General features: G+C 33.1%; 4 protein-coding genes and 1 pseudogene across 6 annotated transcripts; 1 reads left to right on the plus strand and 4 right to left on the minus strand.

Moving 5' to 3' along the window:
- Positions 1–1,038: 1,038 nt before the first annotated feature.
- Positions 1,039–3,062, minus strand: LOC111286708 (K(+) efflux antiporter 4-like). Its single transcript, XM_089762984.1, has 6 exons — positions 2,967–3,062; positions 2,347–2,535; positions 2,200–2,274; positions 2,031–2,075; positions 1,742–1,837; positions 1,039–1,667 (listed from the first exon to the last, which is right to left on the minus strand). The coding sequence occupies exons 1-6, from the start codon at positions 3,006–3,008 to the stop codon at positions 1,584–1,586; spliced, it is 531 nt and encodes a 176-aa protein (XP_089619110.1). The 5' UTR covers positions 3,009–3,062; the 3' UTR covers positions 1,039–1,583.
- Positions 2,917–7,446, minus strand: LOC149518587 (K(+) efflux antiporter 4-like). Its single transcript, XM_089762983.1, has 10 exons — positions 7,248–7,446; positions 7,108–7,166; positions 6,349–6,423; positions 5,671–5,755; positions 4,835–4,903; positions 4,569–4,646; positions 4,276–4,426; positions 3,771–3,822; positions 3,637–3,690; positions 2,917–3,057 (listed from the first exon to the last, which is right to left on the minus strand). Exons 4-9 carry the CDS (start codon positions 5,746–5,748, stop codon positions 3,642–3,644), a joined length of 477 nt encoding a protein of 158 aa, XP_089619109.1. The 5' UTR covers positions 5,749–5,755; positions 6,349–6,423; positions 7,108–7,166; positions 7,248–7,446; the 3' UTR covers positions 2,917–3,057; positions 3,637–3,641.
- On the minus strand, positions 7,197–8,644 carry LOC149518588 (uncharacterized; annotated as a pseudogene).
- A 671-nt stretch (positions 8,645–9,315) lies between these two features.
- LOC111286706 (histone deacetylase 2-like) lies at positions 9,316–14,282 on the minus strand. 2 transcript variants are annotated; one of them, XR_016343165.1, is made up of 13 exons: positions 13,953–14,272; positions 13,824–13,879; positions 13,584–13,701; positions 13,290–13,352; positions 12,905–12,973; positions 12,634–12,800; positions 12,435–12,499; positions 12,309–12,355; positions 12,054–12,098; positions 11,920–11,970; positions 11,332–11,414; positions 10,606–10,693; positions 9,316–9,828 (listed from the first exon to the last, which is right to left on the minus strand). XR_016343165.1 is itself a non-coding variant. In XM_022876846.2 (13 exons), exons 1-13 carry the CDS (start codon positions 14,199–14,201, stop codon positions 9,728–9,730), a joined length of 1,206 nt encoding a protein of 401 aa, XP_022732581.1. In that variant the 5' UTR covers positions 14,202–14,282; the 3' UTR covers positions 9,316–9,727. The 2 variants fall into 2 exon arrangements, 1 of the variants encoding a protein (XP_022732581.1); XM_022876846.2 differs by having other exon boundaries at positions 11,332–11,418; positions 13,953–14,282.
- A 2,626-nt stretch (positions 14,283–16,908) lies between these two features.
- Positions 16,909–19,279, plus strand: LOC111284878 (rhomboid family protein). Of its 2 annotated transcripts, none has more exons than XM_022873945.2 (6): positions 16,909–17,138; positions 17,660–17,730; positions 17,808–17,857; positions 17,937–18,446; positions 18,525–18,615; positions 18,914–19,279. In XM_022873945.2, exons 1-6 carry the CDS (start codon positions 16,997–16,999, stop codon positions 18,998–19,000), a joined length of 951 nt encoding a protein of 316 aa, XP_022729680.1. In that variant the 5' UTR covers positions 16,909–16,996; the 3' UTR covers positions 19,001–19,279. The 2 variants fall into 2 exon arrangements, with proteins under 2 accessions (XP_022729680.1, XP_022729682.1); XM_022873947.2 differs by having other exon boundaries at positions 16,916–17,138; positions 17,653–17,730.
- The last annotated feature ends 165 nt before the right edge of the window (positions 19,280–19,444 follow it).

Raw genomic sequence — 19,444 nt, forward strand, 5'->3', positions numbered from 1 at the left:
AATGTCATGCTATACTTTTTTTTTTTTGTGGACAGCAAAATGAAGCAAAAATATCTTGAATGGGAATTCAAGACAAAATATTGTAGATTTGAAAGAAGTATTTATTAACACAAAAAGAGGAATGCAAATTATGCAGTGGTCGTTTCAGTCTGACAAAAGTCCAAACAGAGAGAAAAAAAGGGCTTCTTGGACTTTACTTCATTTGTCCTCTACCATGTCTCCAACCTTTTGTGATAACCATTGGGCATCGGCATTGGAGGAAGACTACCATGATTTCATTGGCACATGACACAATAGTGTCCGTGGACTGCCTTTACTCCTTCCTCCAATCAGAGTTTGGGCAGCTTTTGTCACCATTCTCTAATATCTGTAATCCTGCTAACAAAACAATGACGAAAGATATTCCACCACTTTTTTTTTTTTAAATTGATTCTTTTAAATTATTGTAAAGATGGGATTCAAAATTCTATCTTAAATCTTTCATATTTGGTAAATATTATGCTTTAAAGCGTCAAGTGTTCGAATTATTATTTGGCAGGCACAATCACTCATTATTAGACTAGCTAGGTCATGAATGAGCGTAAATGCAACATTGGCTAAACAATTAACCAACACATTCATGCAAAAAAATATGGCTAGTCCAAAACTATATCCATGTGGGTAAATTGGGCCATTCTTTTGAGAGACAACCTAACTCTAGACTATGAGAAAAATGCCGTAAAAAGAAAGTCAGCAGAAAATGACCCACTTCTAACTTATGAAAAGATGGACCCAATGACCCGATTATTGAAAATTGAGGATTAATAGTTGGTCAAGTGTAAATTCATTTAAAAATATTCTAATTCTAGTTATCCTTCTTCGAAAGCTCCAAAAATTTTTTTCTTACTACAAATTATTGGGTGAGTTCGATTCGATCCGTGAGTTCTTGTATATTCTAGTTTGCTCCTAGAATTGCACTGCTAATTAGTTATCCACTTGAAATATTCTTTTTTCATACTAGAATTGCACCAAAGAAAAAAAATTGCAAGAGTGATAAAATTACAACAATAAAAATATAAAGCGGTAAATAATAAGTTGATACTGAGCTAAACTCGTAGATGATGATGTTCTCTATGTGAGAATCTTACATTCAACTACATCTAATACATTTAAAATTTCTAAATGTCTCTTTACCAAAAAAAAAAAAAAAGTATGAGAAATATCAATAACAAATACAAATATCATTCCTAATTCCACGCCCAATACTATGATAAACTGAATACAAACAAGTCGAATGGCTCCGAAGAATGATTAGAAGGCTTTTTTTTTTTCTTTAAACCAGGAATTGCGTCAGCCATTGGTTCTTTTAAGTAGGTAGGTTTCCTCATTTCCACTGCTGTTTGAAGAGGCTGAATCCAATTTGCAAAAAAATCGAGTAGGGTTAGTAAACCAAATTAAAGAAACAATTCAACTCTGGACAAACTCTGTTTCAAAGAGACCATTCAGTAAATTTCATCAGCACTGCAGAAATAGCTGACAAAGGTGAATAATGCTCTGTCAGTAATGGAGAATTTTCTTCTCAATTAGTTTACATGATATGATCATCACGAATCATGGGATTCTTGGACCATCGAAGTAATGCGATGCTTTCCACCGTCTGAACGGAGGTTATCCCCTTCAATTCCAACCTGGAAAAGAATTTTATTTTGAGTTACTTCGGGAATTAGACATGATCCTTCCAACACATGAAATTGGTAATTACCTCAATGGAACCTTCTCTCTCAGGGGAGAACCAGCGCAAGAGCACCCCAAGATGTAAAATGGCAGGAATTAGCTTGAACAGCAAAGGAGTCGTCACCTGCAGATACCAATTACACTCATAAAGCTAAATTACTATTTACTACAAAAATAACCGTCACTGCAGTTGTATACATTTTTCTTTTTTCCCTTTCACACCATCTTTCCCTTTTTTTCGTAAGTTTAAATTTCTCATCCTCTCGCTTGACACTATTGATAGAGTACCATATAATCAAGCCAAGAAACAATCATACCAGGCTAAGCGCAGTTGTCCCAAGAAGTAGCAGGTACACTTTCCCCTGAAATGCTCAAGGTTTCAGTTATGGAGTACATTATAATGCCCAGAAACTGTTCTTAGCAAGAGATGTATTATATCACCCATCTTGCCAAAGTAACAGTAAGAACTTCGATGGTAGCACTGACCTCAACGAGCTGGAGATTAGAAGCAAGGCTGAGCAGAACAAAAGCAAATTCCCCTATCGCCAGATACATTCCAACCTGTGCATGTAAACTCAAGTTACTTTAATATTCAAATACTATATAATCAAGTATAGATTAAATAAAACTTACAAGCAGTGAAGTCTTGCTGTTGTAGCCAAAACCCTTGACAACCAAGGCAATTATTATTGTTTTTATGGTGATAACCAATATAACAGATGCAAGTAAGATATCAACATGGTTCCAAAGAAAATGAACGTGGATCAGCATCCCTATGCTGGCAAGGAAGAGAACAGTGAAAAAATTGCAAATGGGTTCAATCTGCACAGAGAGACTAACTTTAATTGTGGGGATGCTAGAAGGATAGACTGATAATACCACTGAATCTAAATGATAGAAGCCGCAAAATAATTGAAGGCGAAAAAGTTGTGTTGCACACTGTAGGTTAGTTTCTTGTCCTGCTATTTATAAGTTGATGTCATAGAAATTTTAAGATTTCCTGATGAAAACTAAGTCTGTTGTTTTGGTATCGAGAAATTGCAGAGCAGGTGACAATATGTTTGAGCACAAATCTCTCTTTCCCCTTCACACCACAAATGAAAATGTTTTTTGAGTGATTGGGATGGAAGAAATCTAGGATTCTAAGATGGTTGTGCATGCCTAAACCACAAACTTTTTGAGGACAGGAAAAGATGACTTCAGCTATCTCATAAATATTGAGATATAATGGAGTGTGTAAGTGTAAACTTAACTTGTTCAAGTGTATGTTGGGCAAGATCAGTTGTTGACATCATCACTCCAGCAGCAAATGAACCCAATTCTAAGCTCAGCCCCAGCTTGTCACTACAATGAATTTTACAGTCAATCAAATAAAAGTTCCAAAGCACAATTTGCAGACGTCTGACTGGCTTAAATTATTCTAACAAACAATTGAGTTCAGCAACCGCATGGTTTCTTTTGCATGTAATGTACCTGCAGAATTCCAATGGTCTACAGAACAATGCAGAGAATCCAGAACTTCATTCACAAGGCTTTTTCACTAAGCAATTATCAAGTTAAAACATTCTAAAGCATTCCAATTGCACCACTGGCATAGGGGTAAAATTATGCACTTCTGCTCTTCGAATCTCAAGCAGATGCCAAAACACAATTAACTGTCTAGTTAACATTACATAAAAGTATGGACAGTTGAGCATCAGTATTTAAAAACCAGAAGGTTAGGCTTCATCACTAGCTCTGCTTGTCAGAGGTTCATATGTCAACAAAAAGTACAGACAAATGTCGATAAAATTCTCTACAGATAAAACAAACACCATTAATGGGAACAAAGGGGTTTTTCTGTGGATATTGCATACAAAAAAACAGGATGCTTGACAAAGTGAAAGTAAAAAGAAGACAATCGAGAAGAACCAAGAAACAAACCCAGGCTACAAGTAAGCAGAATGCCACAGATGCCAGTTGATAAAGTTCATTGGTCTGCACATATAAGAGGTAATTAGACAAATCATATCAAGATATGAATCTCACTCATGCATAAGCATGTTTTCAGGACATACAGAGGAAAGAAAAATTCAATATGTGATTCCTTCAGCAAATAAAAGTATGCACCTGTGATGAAAGGCTTATCATCAGTTTAAGCAACCAAGGAAGGCAAATATGAGACAATATTGAACGTTAAGAAGTAACTCCATACTCAGTGCCTAAAAATGCCAAAAGAAAAACCAGCTAGTGCAAAGAGAGGTAATGAGGAAAAACAAGAACTTATAGTCTTAATCATCCATTCCCTAGTTACCACTTCTTATAACATCACAAGCACAAGACATCCAAAGTAGATGCATCAACACAATAATATATTTGACTTCTGATCAAAACTAAGGTGCCTAAATGATATATATTTGAATTAAAAGATGATCTATCTTTCTAGTTTGAAGTGAAATAGCTCATGAATCTAACAAAAGTGCAAGTTACTATGCCCTCACTGAAAACTAAGCCTAATCATTAATCACATAATTTCCCTTTTATGGCATCTAAAAGACATGAATAGGACCCATTGATATTTACCCGCTAATGCAGAGAGAGATATGAAACTAGGAAAGTGACATTTCTGCAAGTTTTCACCATACAGTTTAGTCATGGATATTACTCCTTGAAGTAAACCAGAAGTTCCACCAAGAACTGGAAGCAACGCAAATAGCAATCCCACAGCACAATCCTGCAAAGTTAAAAAACTTCTCAGGACACCAGAGTAATTGAAAAAGATTCATATCATTGAGTTGACTGCCAGAAGGCATAAATAAATTCTAGAAAAGAAAACAAGAATTCAAGATAGGACAATGGATTGAAGGAATCAATACCTGCAGGATAAGAGTGCCAATGCCGACCTGGCCATGAAGCATATTCGTAGAATTCTTCTCCATCAAAAATTTTAGCACCTACCATTGAAAAATAGAAAAAAACAACATTAAAACAAAAAATACTAAACAAAGATAAAGGACTCTACAAGGAGTGCGAGGGTGTCTAAACTCGTGTGAAGTGTATCCATATGTGTGCTCATCAGTGAGTGCAAGTATGAATGTTTAGGTGCTGTAGGTGTCTCTGAAAGATAGGTGCTAAACTTTACCACAGCTGTTGAAGACATTGAAAGGAATACACCAACAAAGACACCCTCTGAAAGTCTACCACCACATAACTGCAAACAGCAAACAATTTAAACAGCAGGATTCAGAGTTAATATTGAGGTATAACATGGTCTATAATAACAAGAAAAATAAGAAAGAAAACAAGTTAGCACTGAAGCATGTAACTTAACTATATTCAGCTAAAGCATATCATAAATGCAAAAGCAAACTAAAGATCATATTTGAAGTCAAGTAGCAAGTAATATTTAATTTTTGAACAGCATAGCAGCAAAAATTTCTTTATGATCAGACATAATGTACCTTAACTATATTCAGCTAAAGCATATCATAAATACAAAACCAAACTAAAAATCATATTTGAAATCAAGTAGCAGGAAATATTTAAGTTTTGAACAGCATAGCAGCAAAAACTTCTTTATGATCAGACATAATGTGAAATGATGCTAACTCACTATAGATACAATTTCTTTCCCTTTTGATTAACTTAAATATAACTTGTGAAACCTCAGTGACTTTAAAGATAACTCATGCAACCTCAGTGAGCTCAGATTCAGGTGAAGGTGATGACATTACTTAATAAAAGATTACTGAACCAAAACCTACAGACTTTATGTTAAAATTAATAGACATACTGAGGCTGTAATTACACAGAGACACATAAATAGAATTATCTGGAGTAGCCCTCCTAGGACAGCAACTGCTTGAACAGCTCAAAGCTTAAAATAAGAAGGATGAGGTTAGATGCATGATTTTAAGAATGTTGTTAGACAAGTATAACATAAAATAGAAAGTAATAAGTTCAGAAACATAAGCCAACCTTTCCAACGGAGAACTCTAGGCCCAGTGCAAAAAGAAGAAAAATCACGCCAAATTGAGCTACCGTTTCAACCTGCATGATTCACCTGAAAAAGAACAAATACAAGAATACACCAATAAACATGGAATTAGAATGAAACAGCCTGCCATGGACTAGGATCACGATCCTAGCAAATAAATAGTAAGGAAACATCAGATGTCCAAGTCATTCCCAAGAACTACTAGACAATTCAAATTCAGTTGCCAACTATTGCACAACAGAGTGTAATCACACAATATTACTTACTGGCACTTAAAATCATAAAACCATGGCCTCTATGTTTATTGTTAATCATTACCCTCATTAGATAGAGGCACCAACTACTGACTGTAATATAATATGCCCATTAAAATAAATTCCTTTTTTAAAAGGAAAAAAGACAAAGACATGCTTCACAAGAACAAGTCAACAAGGGCTTAACGTTGTTTAGGCTTTGGATGAACTCTAACGAATCATAATAACTAATATTAATTGAGATGAAGAAATGAAAATTAAAACAGCAATCACTTTTCATAATAAGGGCTCCATATGCAAAAGAGTGAACTGTGACATTATGATAAAGAAACCATCATTCAGAACAGTTATACAGGATTCAATAAATAAGCCATCAGGTAAACTTTAATGAAATAGACAACATACTTGCACCATTTCACTGACAAAGCGAAAACCCCCAGGTCCAATAGGAGATCCTGCCAACAAATATCCAGTAATCACCTGTATAAAATAAAACAGTCAACAAATATATAGGAAATTAGTAAACCAAGACATTCAGGTAGAACCCAACATTGAAGTCAAAGATTAGCTAAGCTTATATCAATACAATCAGACCGGTTGCCCAGCACAAGCAAATGCAATGCCACAACAAGTTGCAGACATGATGACAACTACCAAATCTGATATAATTCTACATAGAATAAGCAAAAAAGGTTTAGATCAGCTTATTAGTTGAATGTAAAAAGAAACTTCAATAAAACTGAAGATAATAAAATGTTTACCTTAAGTCTAGCTATAATACAGGATATTTTGATTTAAAATTAGATATAATGAAGACGTCCTGAAAAGAAACCAACATCTCAGACTTGTAACTGTGAAAATATATTTTGACATGAAGTTTCAAGTCAACCAATCTAATCTTTCAATCTATTAACATAGGTGTATCTTCAGCTCTGTTATCATTGTCTAGATTGAAAACATCATGGAGTTGAAATGATCTATAACGAGGATGCAAAAGGTGAGAGAGACTACATGTTTCTAATTAGTTATATAAAAGAAATGGTATGAAATACGTTCAACTCTTTTTATCATAAAGATAAAATACATTCTTCTATTAACAGCTAAAGTAATCATAACTAAAAAGCTACAAATGAAATCTACTAATTACTACGGAGAAGCACATACTTTTCCTCTTTTGTGTCATTTTTCTTTGGCTTAACTCTGGCTACAGTTTCCAAAACAGCCTGATAAACAAACACATGTAAAAAAATAGGTTAGCAAGTTCTTCAAGCAGAAAAGTTTTCAAAAGAATAACTACTACCAACCTGCTGTTCTGCTACACTGTTGTTGAAACTTCCAGCATCATCACTTACTGCCAACAAAAAAAGTCGGCATCGGAATTTCCTTTGGATTTATATTCTATAAGGAACTAATGGCAGCCGACAACTCCAAAATGGGAATTTGAGCCAGACATTTTTGGAAACCTTTAATACCTTGATTTTTTTTAATAGATATCAATATTATCCGTACCCAATGGGGAACCGACTTTTTATTTCAATAGGGATAGAGATAGATATTACATTATGAATATAAAAATAAAGATAAAAATGGATATAATTTTAATTTTTTATTGCGTATGAGGATGAGAAAAGGTAATATAGCACCCACTCCGTACCCATACCCTACACATATATTTATATATATTTAATAAATAAATTTTTTATTAAATAATATAAATTATTATTTTAAATTAATTAAAATTAATATATTTTTATTGAAAAAATATATATTAATATATATTTATAAAAATTTAAAAAGCTAAAAAGATAATTATTGGTTTTTATTTTTATTTTTTAAGTTAGGGGTATGGGAATTATCACGTAACTATTAAATACGCACGAAATGAGTATAAATTTAAAATACCTATTGAATACAAGTACGGAAATAAATATGATATAAAAATTCAGAAATGAGAAATGCTATACCTTTTCTGTACCCTACTCATACTCATTGACATCTTTTTTTTTTTTTTTTTCCTTAAACGTTGAATTATCCACCGAATTTATTTAAAATTCCAAAGAGCCGTCCGTGCATGCTTAGTATCACATGAGGAATTTATACTATAATTGACACAAAGTTTTAAAGAAAAAAATGGAAAATTAATAGCAAATATAATTTCCAGGAAATGTACGTAAATGCACTCTCATTAAATCTTAAGATCTTATAAACATTGCATTAATAACAAAAATCATAATCTAACAATAGATCGCGCTCAAAAATCTTTAAAAAAAAATAATAAAAGAGGAGAATTAATTGCTACAGTAAATAACATTTTGAAGTAAACAAGTATAATTGAGTTCAGTATCATTATTAGTAAGGTTCTGATGCATGGATTTAAGCCTAAACCCTAATCTAAGCAAAATCTGAGAGAGATAGAAGTGTACCTTGGTTTTGTTCGCTCTCAGTGATCTTTCTCGAGAGCACGATCAATGATAGCAGCCAAAGTACCATCCTTTGGTTTAGTTATAGAGGAAGAATTTGAAACGGTGGCGTTTGCATCGACGTCGAAGCGATCCGAATCAGCGAGCAGTAGTTGTTGTTGTTGTTGAGCGAGCGAAAGCGAAGCCAAACAAAAAGAGTAACGAAGAAGAAAGTAAAAAACTCGTAAGAAGGCAAGTCTGATCTTCTCACCATTTGGAACGACACCCGGCGCACGTTACGCAGACTGGCGCAGGGAAAGAGACGGGCAATGGAATTAAATGGAAGAGACAAAGGAAAAAAAAAAAAAAAATGGCCGGAGAGCGAGACTGGCAACTGGTAAGTACAAAGATTCGGGAGTCAACTTGTTATTTATTAATTAAAATTAAGGCTACCAAAATTGGAATATTGTCCTAATAATTTTCTTTTTTATTTTAGGTTTATTTTTCTTATTCAATATTTTTTTAAATTCAATTTTAAAATATTGGATACGATGGGTTAGTTTTAAAAACGTAGATCGCAGGAAAGAGAGGACGGCCTCCCATTCGGCATGAGAAGAAGAGAGCAAAAATGTTATACCACAAAGCTTTTGCTTGCCGTACATTCGGCCTTGATCCATCAAATTACACATCTCATTAAGTTAAATTATTTTGATTTGATTAAACCTTTATATTACCAAAGATAATCCAAAATGAACAAACCAGTTTCAATCTGACGCCAATTTCGATGCAGCGATTCAACGTTGGGCCAACCAACATTCTGAATACGGCTTCGTATCCCTTGTCTGTTGGAGTCGAGACACGGGTCCAGAAACACAGCAAATACAAGAGAAAAAGACGCTGGCGAATGGCAGCAGCAGCAGGCAAATGGACCGCCCTGTTAAATGAGCTATGCTACAACTTTGTAATTACAAACTTTTAGTCATGAAACAAGCTTCTTTATTTATCAGTTATTCAATAACCCTAGGCGTCGAGGAAGACAAGTAGGGGCAAAGCTAATCCTACGGTATTGCCTTGCAAACAACGCAAAATTATGAACATTACAACTTTCTATGATCTTAACCAATCTATGTGTAGATTATCGGACGCAACTGCAAGGTTAACTACCCAGCAAAAGAACCACCCGACACAATCACGAGTATTATTGCTACAACTCGTACTTTTTCCTAATTTCTTACCCTTATTGCTTGGTTATATAGTTAAGGATCGTTCCATTTACAAACTCACGAGGAAAGCTGAATTCGTGCCTTGAAATCATTCAGAGGAAATGGCATTTATCATAGACTGTGTATAATAGCAAAGGGGCCTATCAAGCGTTTATCTCAGGTTTATCTTCTTCCATAGCGAGGGGACAGATCTATCAAGCGTTTCCTTGAGAGGTTTATTATGGAATCTGCTACGACTCGGGCACTGGTTTTCATATAACCACCTGAAACGAGAAAAAAAAATAAGGTCTGTTAGGATGGATTCTCCAAGATGCTCAAAGAAAATCTGCCATGTCTATCCTACATGCATTATCTCAGGTTGTGGGTTCACAACAATGTCAGATAATCTCAAACCTAGCTTCATCCCACATTTTTGTTGATATAAAGTGGAAAATGTATAAGCCAGTCTTTCTATTTTTTTCCCCACTAAAAGAAGGCGTAAGCAGGAGAATGATATCTTGGCAGCTGCAAAAACGACCAACAACAATCACTGGGTGAAACAAAAATTACGTATTGCTTAACCTAAAGAGGTCTGAGGTTTAAGCCTAGTTGGTTTCTGCAACATACACGTGGAGGAAATGAAATTGTCAATCACAGAGAAATCAGCATCTTTTGCCTCTGCAAGGGATATTGAGGCCATTTAATGTGGCCATCCAGAAAAGGAATAAGTAATTATTAGGGACCAATATTTTTCTTCAATTAGTGATTTTCTTCTTAACCATGTGTCCAGCAAGATGAAATTCTAGAGTAACTGATATCTGGAAACACCGACTTATAAACTATGTATTGAAAAGGAATATAATCAACAAGCTTAGAAGGCAAGGCAGAGGATCAGAATCAATAGAAGATTTTCTGCTGAATAAAGTCATAAGTTTCCACAAAAGACAGGTGATATAGATTGTAGAGAAAGAAAGTCTCAAATCTCTTTCTTGTGTGGATGCATATGTCCCTATTTGTCGTCCACATACAAACATAAATATAAAGTCTGGAAGACACGGAACCTGAAGTGACCATGACAAGAGGGATGTTTCTCTCACGAGCAAACCTGAAGACCTTCTCATCTCTTTGGGCTACCCCGTCTGGACTAATCTGAAAATTAAAGGCAACAAATAGCCATAAGTGAAAACTCACTAATATTAATGATACGGAGATGCACTATCCAAAAAAATTTCTCTTAAGTTTTACATGATAATCTTACAAGTTACAACTTACAACCTCATTGCTACTTATCTACTGCCTGTTGATTCAGAAGTAATTATTGAACTGAATGCACTATAAATGAAGGCTTTCTTTTAAAGCATAAAGGAAAAGAAAAAACATTCTCTTCTGCTTCTAAAGGTCCAAAGATGCATCATCATCAATGCCACTCTCATTCAGTTTAACTATAAGTTGGCAAATCAAGATTTGCGGAGTTCATAAGATTATTATAAAATTTTTATCAATCAGCATAACCATGTAAGCACATAATATGAGATAAAACAGGCATGTGTTCCTTCCACCAACTTCCTTCTTTCTGTATGATAATTTAGGCTGCTCTCCCAGCCTATTATCAGATAGACAAATCTCTACCAAAGTTAAGGTGAATTGGTAAATCAGAGACCATATAATCATAGTAAGCATGATTCCAACGAGGATCTCATTTTGCTTCTAATAAAAGGGAAAAAGTACAGGACAAAAGAAGAATAAGAAAGCACAAAATTAAGCAAATGGATCCAATGATGAATTACCTTTAATCCACCCAGTGGATCTCCATCAAGGATATCGGTGCCAGCATTGTAAATAATCAACTCAGGGGCAAAATTATCCCTAGCTACCTGACATTCACAACCAATAACTATAATGTGGTAATAGCATAAGAGGAACTTTTTACGACACTATTTATAACATAAAATTAGTTAAAGATAACAAGTAATTAAAAAGAAAGACTAAACATAACAGAGGAAAAAATGCAAAAGCAAGAGATGAAGTACAAATTGGCAGAAATGCTGATGAAGTCATGTCTGAATGCACCAAAATTAAAGCATCATGCATTATAACAACAATAAATAAAAGAATAGATGTAGAGACACAGTAAAGGCATTAAATGTATCTAAAAACAGATGACAATAAAAAGAAAATGATGAAAAGTCAAAACCAAGAAACTTGTAAACTGTCACATAAAATGGAAGAATTGTTGGAGAGAAGGCATCAGATAATGATGTATAAGTGCACCAGATCAACTAACAGAGTATATGGACATCAGAATTGAGAAAAGAAAAGATCCAGCAAAAAACAGTGACAGAAACATGTGGAAGATAGCTGAAAGAAATCTTTACCCGAAGTGCTTTATCTAATTCCTTCAAGTACCCATCCGTTGTTGTCCCAGTCTATTCATATATGGGAATATTAAATCAGCTAAAGACCTAGGCAGCAATAAACTAGATTCATAAATAAGATGCCAGAGGCTCACCGCCACTTCAACCTTCTGCTTAATATAATTTCTAGCAGTTAGATCCTGAAAAAGGGTTTAAAGAAAGAAAATAAAAGTAAAAGGTGAGATGACTTGCCCTCTTATATAGATATTTCAAGAGGTGAAAGCCAAAACTCATTGCATAGAGCAAAAACATAACAGTTACAAGGACGAAGTAAATTGGTTTATAGGATGAGGCTGTACACAGATTCAATTAGAGAAAATGCGGTACAAATGTAGATAGCAGGCACTTACAAATGGGTATATATCAGGATTGTACATATCCAAAATATACACACGCCCTGTCAGTTTAAACACAATCATTGAAAGTCCAAAATAACATCAAGTTAAAGCAACATGAGCATAAACAAGCATCCTTACCATCACCAGCAAAATCCATTTCATGACCATTTCCTTGATGCGCATCTAGATCAATTATCATCACCCTGAAAAATAATGTGAAGTATAAGGAAAATAGCCCATTCTTAAAAGATAAATGTTAACTGAGGAGTTGAGATTAGGATTCCACACAAGATTGCAAGGACTGCATTTATTACTTTTAAGCTTTAAGGTCTATTACCTTGATATTGTGAACCGAAAAAATGCAAAATGAATGCAAAGAGAAATGTCTGCATATGCACAAAATCCACCTCCCCTTCCACTAGAACAATGATGAAACCCTCCTCCAACATTGATAGCCCATCCTTGCTCCTTCGCGAGCTTAGCTGCCAGAATAGTTCCACCCACCTGTAGCAATATGATCAGAATAATCCTAGTCCCAAATAAAAGTCAAACTCCATTCTAAAAAAAGAAAATGATATAATTAGCTCCAAGAGAGATGATGACTTCACCTGCCTCCGGAACGGAGAAAGAACTTTCATCCGAACAAGCCAATTGGGTAATATTGCTAAAGGAGGAACCTGCACAACACATTGCTTTGAATTAATCTAGAAGTATAATAACATCATTTGAAACTACCTAATCCTCAACCAAAATCGTCAAACCATAACAGACATAGCCACTAATATACATACAAAAATGTCCCATGAACCCAAAATCATAATAAATAAATAAACCAAGTAACATGTTATTTTTTTCTGGATAATCCGATCTTTAAGCAGAGTTGTGCAAACAGACTTGATAATTGCAACAAAATAAATAAACTCCAAGAAAACAAAAATTAACTGCGTACTAGAAACAATGAAATTATGGCATAAAGGAAATATTATAAAGTACCTCGGTTATCATGGCAACATTCACACTGTTATTCAGGCTATTCAAGTATGCTTCTGTATGCACCTATCCAGAGATTATCAAAAAAAAAAAGTCAACATAAGTTTACTGCACCTACTAGAGATAGATAACTCATTATCTAAAATTTCTTCACTAATTACCTATGATTTTCCTTTTTCCTCAATATACATGTGTCACGGACCGCGCATGACTCCGGTAACTAGGCTTAAGCTCCCGGCCCGTGACACATGCAGCCTCAGTGCATATAAACAAAGAAAGGGAAAAAAATACAATTACCACAAGTAGATCATCTGTTGAAGCTTCAAATGGCTCAACAATAGAGTTTTTGTCTAGGTGACCTTCCGATATCAGGAACCCGCGTATTCGGTCCCATTTTGAAGAATCAAACGGATGCCTACATCAATCTCGAATAACAAACTTACTTTTAAAACTAACTGATTATCTGAATAACCAGAAAAGGAACATAAAATTACTTAAAAGAAATGAAAATTTAATTTCAAATTCAACTTATCTTACAGTTTTTCAATTCCGAAGAACCTGATATCGTAATAAGACGAATAGATAATCGGAACCTGTAATTTTTCTTTTAGTTAAGAGTTCAAAGCTTCTAGTTAGAAAACAAATACTTGACAAAATAAATTTTACCTTGGGGGTAGTTATATCAAAATAGAGCTTGCTTTTCTCAATTCGTTTACGACGGAGAATTTCGGCGTCGGTTTTGGGAGCGGAAGTAGACGAAGACGAATACATTGAAAGGAAGCGAATGCAGCGATACAAAATGAAAGGAGAGACAAATGTGAGGAACAAATATAGCGTCGATTTGCAGAGATTCCGAATTGACTCAGTTGTCTTTGGCATGACTCGGATCTTCATGTGGGAGTGAGGGCTAAGCATTTTGTCCCCGCGTTGGTTTCAAGCATTTTTAAATTCGATTCGGAAGCAAGGCGGCAAGGCGAGAATAAAGTAGTACAGTAGTTGTCGGAATAAAGAAAGATGCTTCTCTTTCTAAATGGTTTAGATAAAGATGACGTGGCAGAAGAATGGCATTTGCCTATCGGTTAGTCCATCCCATTCTCGGCCCAAGGAAAACTGTAAATGGGTTCTAAAAAAATTAAAACAATTGCGGAGCAAGGTCTTAGTCCAGTCCAGCGGAAGCGGCTCGATATTAGCATGCATTGCAAGGTTTTTGATCTTAGGATTTACTGGTTATTTTATTTGTTTTAGTTTAATTGTGGGCATAAGTTAGGTTATTTTATTATATTTTAATTAATTAATTAATTAATTAACTATTTATAAATATAATATTTGATTATATTATAATTTTATTATGTTTATAATTTCAAAAAATTTATTTTTATAGCACACATTATTAAATCATAAGATTTAAAATTTTGAAAAAAAAAAAAAAAAAACCTTCAAGGCTATATTAATTTTTTTTTTTTAGATTTATTTATCCACATCACTTAAATTGAAAATTGACACGTTGTCATTCAAAGTTGATTTTGTTAGCTTGAGTCTTATATTATGAATGGAATTGATTGATATTATCATTGGGACTGAGAATTAATTTAATATTATTATTATTATGGTTATAAAACTTTTTATTAAAAAATGCGATTAAAAGTATGTTGAAAAATATGATTTAAAATTTTTAATTTTTTTGATATACTGAAAAGGAAAAACAATGATGATTTGAAATATAAATATATATCTAATAATAATAATTAAAAATATACAAATAATAAAATTAATTTACCCATTAAATTATGATTAAATACAAAAGCAACCATTTATTAACATTAAAATTAAATAAAAAATTAAATTTGAATGTAAAAATTAATTTTCACCTCGATGCTAAACTAGCACTTGAAAATGTTTAAAGTCATCAAATGTAACGAATATTTTATTGATTAAGCTAAAGCTAATGAAGGAAAATTTTCATTTTATTAGAATTACTATCAATTTATTTTAGAATAAAAAAAAGTATTGTATAAACCATTTATATCATTTTAATATATTTTTTCATTTAAATCATGTCATATAATTAAATTAGTAAAAAAATTAATTATTTATTACATATCATATGTGATAATTAAACGATAAATATTTATTTTAATAAATAAATTAATTATTTATAACAAATAATTAATTTTTTAATAATATAATTATATGACACAATTTAAATAAAATAAATATATATTAACATAATATAATTATTTCATATAATTTTTTTATAAAAATAATCAATTTTCATTTTAAAAGTATTAGATTTTGTTATCACGTGTTGCGCTTGAATATTTATTTTTTTTATTTTTAAATAATAATTATATGTTATATAAATAATTAAAATTAATAAAAATTTATTAGTTTTAAATAGTTATTTATTTTTAAGTTTGTCTCGGGTCAGAATATATCATGTATCGAATTTACTATTTTTCAGTTTCTTAAGCCTAGTAGGACTCGATCTTTCTTAATCAAATGGTCCTTTTTAAGTATGTAATTAAGTTGAATCGAATTAATATTAAAAAGTTTAAATTTAAATTTAATTCTTAATCTGAAATTTGATATTTGATTCAAATTAAATTGAGTTTTATTTTTTTAATTTAAGTTCGATTTATGATCGTAATTGAACTACTTAAATTTATTCAATTAATATATAAAAATAAATTTGATTTTTATACTCGATAAGAGCTCGATTATTTATATTCGAATTTAAATTCAAAATATTTTATTAATTAAAATATTAAAAAAATTTCAAATATAAAAATTCGATTAAATTTATAAACTTCTTGAATCAAATATAAAAATACTCGAATTCAACTCGATCTATGAATCGAACTACTCAAACTCGATTTAATAATAATCAAATCAAATTTAAATTTTATTTAAATTAAATTCGAATAATTTAAAAATATTAATAAATTATTTACAGCATCGGATCCTCTTAAGCCACCGTCCAAATCCCTCGTAGCGAGAGTTCTCAATCCGCTCTCTAAACAACAGATCAACGCTGAAACAACAGTACTACCTGGTTTCAGAGACAGAAAGATTTCGCAGTTAAATACATTAGATAGAAAAAGAGATTCAAGGACAAAAGCTCTCTGTTTCTGATGTATGGTTGTTTGAAGCCATGGATTCAACCAACGAGAACAAGTCCTTTGTATTACCCTACCACCCTATCTTTTTTCTTTGTCTAATCATTGAAATAACTTCTATAGCCGCAAATTTTTTTATTTTGTTTTGTATTTTTTATTAAAATATTAAAATGAAAAAAAAATCTTCATTATTAAAAAAGTAACGAAAAGTTTTATTATTTTATTCAAAAGTGATAAATATATCTTTAATTGAATTTAAAATTAATATTTATTCAAATATTTTATTTTTTAATTAATTTATATTTTTTAAATTAATTTAAAATCATTAAAGTTTAATTACAGATTTAGTAGAGACTTTATTATTCACTTTGAATAAAATAATGAAAATTTGGACTATTTTTTAAATTGTAGATGATATTTTGATATTTTCCCTCGAAATTACCCTTATAATGCGATCCACGTGTAAAATATTCTCCAAATATAAACATCCACGCTTCCCAAAGAAAGAGGATTCTCCGTCTCTCCTTCCTTCTCTTTCTTTTCTCTTTTTTTTTTTTTTTGTTTCAAGCCTGTTCGGGCATTTGAGTAACAGCAATGGCGGACAAGCCAAGCCGAGGATTGGTGTTATACGGGGACGGGTTGGCTCGTTTCATTGAGCCATCACATACCCATCCCCACTCTCTCGCATCTAAAGCCAACTGTGGTTTCTTGAGCCTCCCTAATGCTCCTCCTTCAGGTTCCCATTCTCTCTTTTCCTTTACTTGTCATTTTTCCTTTTCATCTCCCACTTTAGGCAGTGGGTAATGAAGATATAACCTCTTTAAGATACAAGCAAACGTAGAAAGAGAGATTCTTTGCTTCTTCTTTTTTTTTTTTTTGGATTGTTGGGAAAAATACCTATTTTTTGCTAATTGTTTTCGCTGTTATTAACGAAATCGTAGGTTGTTTGTGCATTAAGAAGCAAATTAATTGTTTGAAAGGGATTGATATAATAATGGGTTGCTTAGTTTATCGTTCTTTTATTTGATCATTGGCAGAATAGGCTTATGGGTTCTGTGTTAGTTTTCCATTCCATTGCTAATTCATCTCTATTCTCCTTGTCATTCCTATTTGTATTTATTTATTTTTATATTCAGGTACCATTTTTTCACTTGCTCCCCTTTACTTTCTTAGTAATTAAATCCATGCTTCTTTTGGCATTTCTAATTGTTGTTATTCATCCACCATTATTGGGATTTACTTGGATTTAGATTGCAGAAAGCGAGGATGTTAGGATAGTAAGAGAGTTTGCACTCCTGGTGGATGCGTGTGAAGCATATTTTAACAAGGTAAGATACATATTATTCTTGGTAATTGGAAAGTGAAATTTCATGATAAATTCTTTAATGCTCTTTGGTTTTGTCAGAATGGGCAAAAGTCTCAGGAGTCATCCGTGATTCCAACCATGTCAGAGAGGTATTGTCATGCACTTGCTTGCTTCTCATTATTAGTGCTCAGAATATGCCAGCCAACGTGCTTCTTTATCTCACTTCAGGTTTATGGGAATGAGAGCTGCTCTATTCACTAACAATTCTAATTTGAAATCATTTGGAGAAAAAATTGGCTTCAGTGTATTGGACTTGAATAGATTATATGGAAATAGCAATTCTCCCCCTGCATTGTCAGTTGATAAATTGGCTTCCGAATTGCTGACCTTACTTGGATTCCAAGAAGGAAAGATAATGGAATCCGGCCAGTTTGATTTAGTAATTTTGCACATTGGGTCTGGGGAGAATTTGAATGTTGAAGAGGGTAAAGCTACTGCAAGTGACATGGAATTCATGAATGCTCTGCTTGGTGCCATTATGCTTGTAGCTCAGCCTGGAACTGAAATTGGTTCCCGTCTACACTTGTCCCTCGTGATGGGCTATGGCTATGTGTCAAAGGCTGATGATCCTGATTTGTCAATTTTGAGCCCAAACTTTGAGAAGAATCCTCATCTTTCTGCACTTTTCCCTCGACAGAGTTACAACATGAGAGGAGAAAGTCCAAGAAATGATGTTCGGTAAGAAAACTTTGTGGACACTTACTCTGCATTTTGTGACGCTTTGTGTGGATAAAAAACCTAATTTATGGTCTACAGGCACCACAGTCCCATGTTAATTGCTCAATATCAGTATGCTGTAACCCGCAAGGATATGGTAGAGTCATTTTCTTTTGAAGATTTCAAAGAGGTACAAATTGACACTGTGAGATACTTTATGAAGCTCTATTTATAGTTTGTTAGATTAGGTTATAAAGTAATTTTGACTACATCATGTCTCCAAGCCTGCCTCTTTCCAATTTTATTTCATAACTTAAGTGAAATGGTACCTTGTAACTTGAAAAATTACCTTGGTATCCTATGTTCTTAATTTGGACGGGTTCTTTTGCATGCATAATTCATCCAGAATATGGTATATATTGGTGTTATTGATTTAATACTTGTTTCAGCCTTTTTTGCTTATTATATTAAATACTTTTTCGTTGCAGCATTCTGGAAATCTCACCATACCAGCTGACAGGTTGCTGCATGAGATAGCATTTAAGCTTTGGAAGGCGCCCAAGTATGGTGCATAAGGGGAACTTTATTTGTCTCCATTACATGACTTAAAATTCAACCTCCTCAAAATAAGAAAGTGATAAGCTTATCGAGCATCCTATACTCTTGAAATCCTTTTTCTTTGGTGATGTTGTTCTTGATCTTATCTCAACTCAAGCTGACTATTTTATTTTATATTTTTGTTTCAACTTAAAGATGACTGTTGTCCTTGAGTAAGTCAGACATGATCTTACTCTTACACTCAATTGACAGGAGCCAGTTAATGTTAATGATCAGAATTGCAGTTTTGATCTGAATTTATTTATATGCTCACAATTAAGTGGGTTTCAGTTCTCATTGAATCCAATCTCTGAGCCTCCTTGGCTGGAGAGCTGGGGTGCAAATGCTGAAGTGATTGTTGTTCATTTATGCTTTGCTTGGGGTTTTTGGGAAAGCAACTTGCATAAACGATAAAATGTAGT

The sequence above is a fragment of the Durio zibethinus genome, chromosome 6 (assembly GCF_047325235.1).
Source record: "Durio zibethinus cultivar Kanyao isolate XHJ-2024 chromosome 6, ASM4732523v1, whole genome shotgun sequence".
Taxonomy (NCBI): Eukaryota; Viridiplantae; Streptophyta; class Magnoliopsida; order Malvales; family Malvaceae; genus Durio; species Durio zibethinus.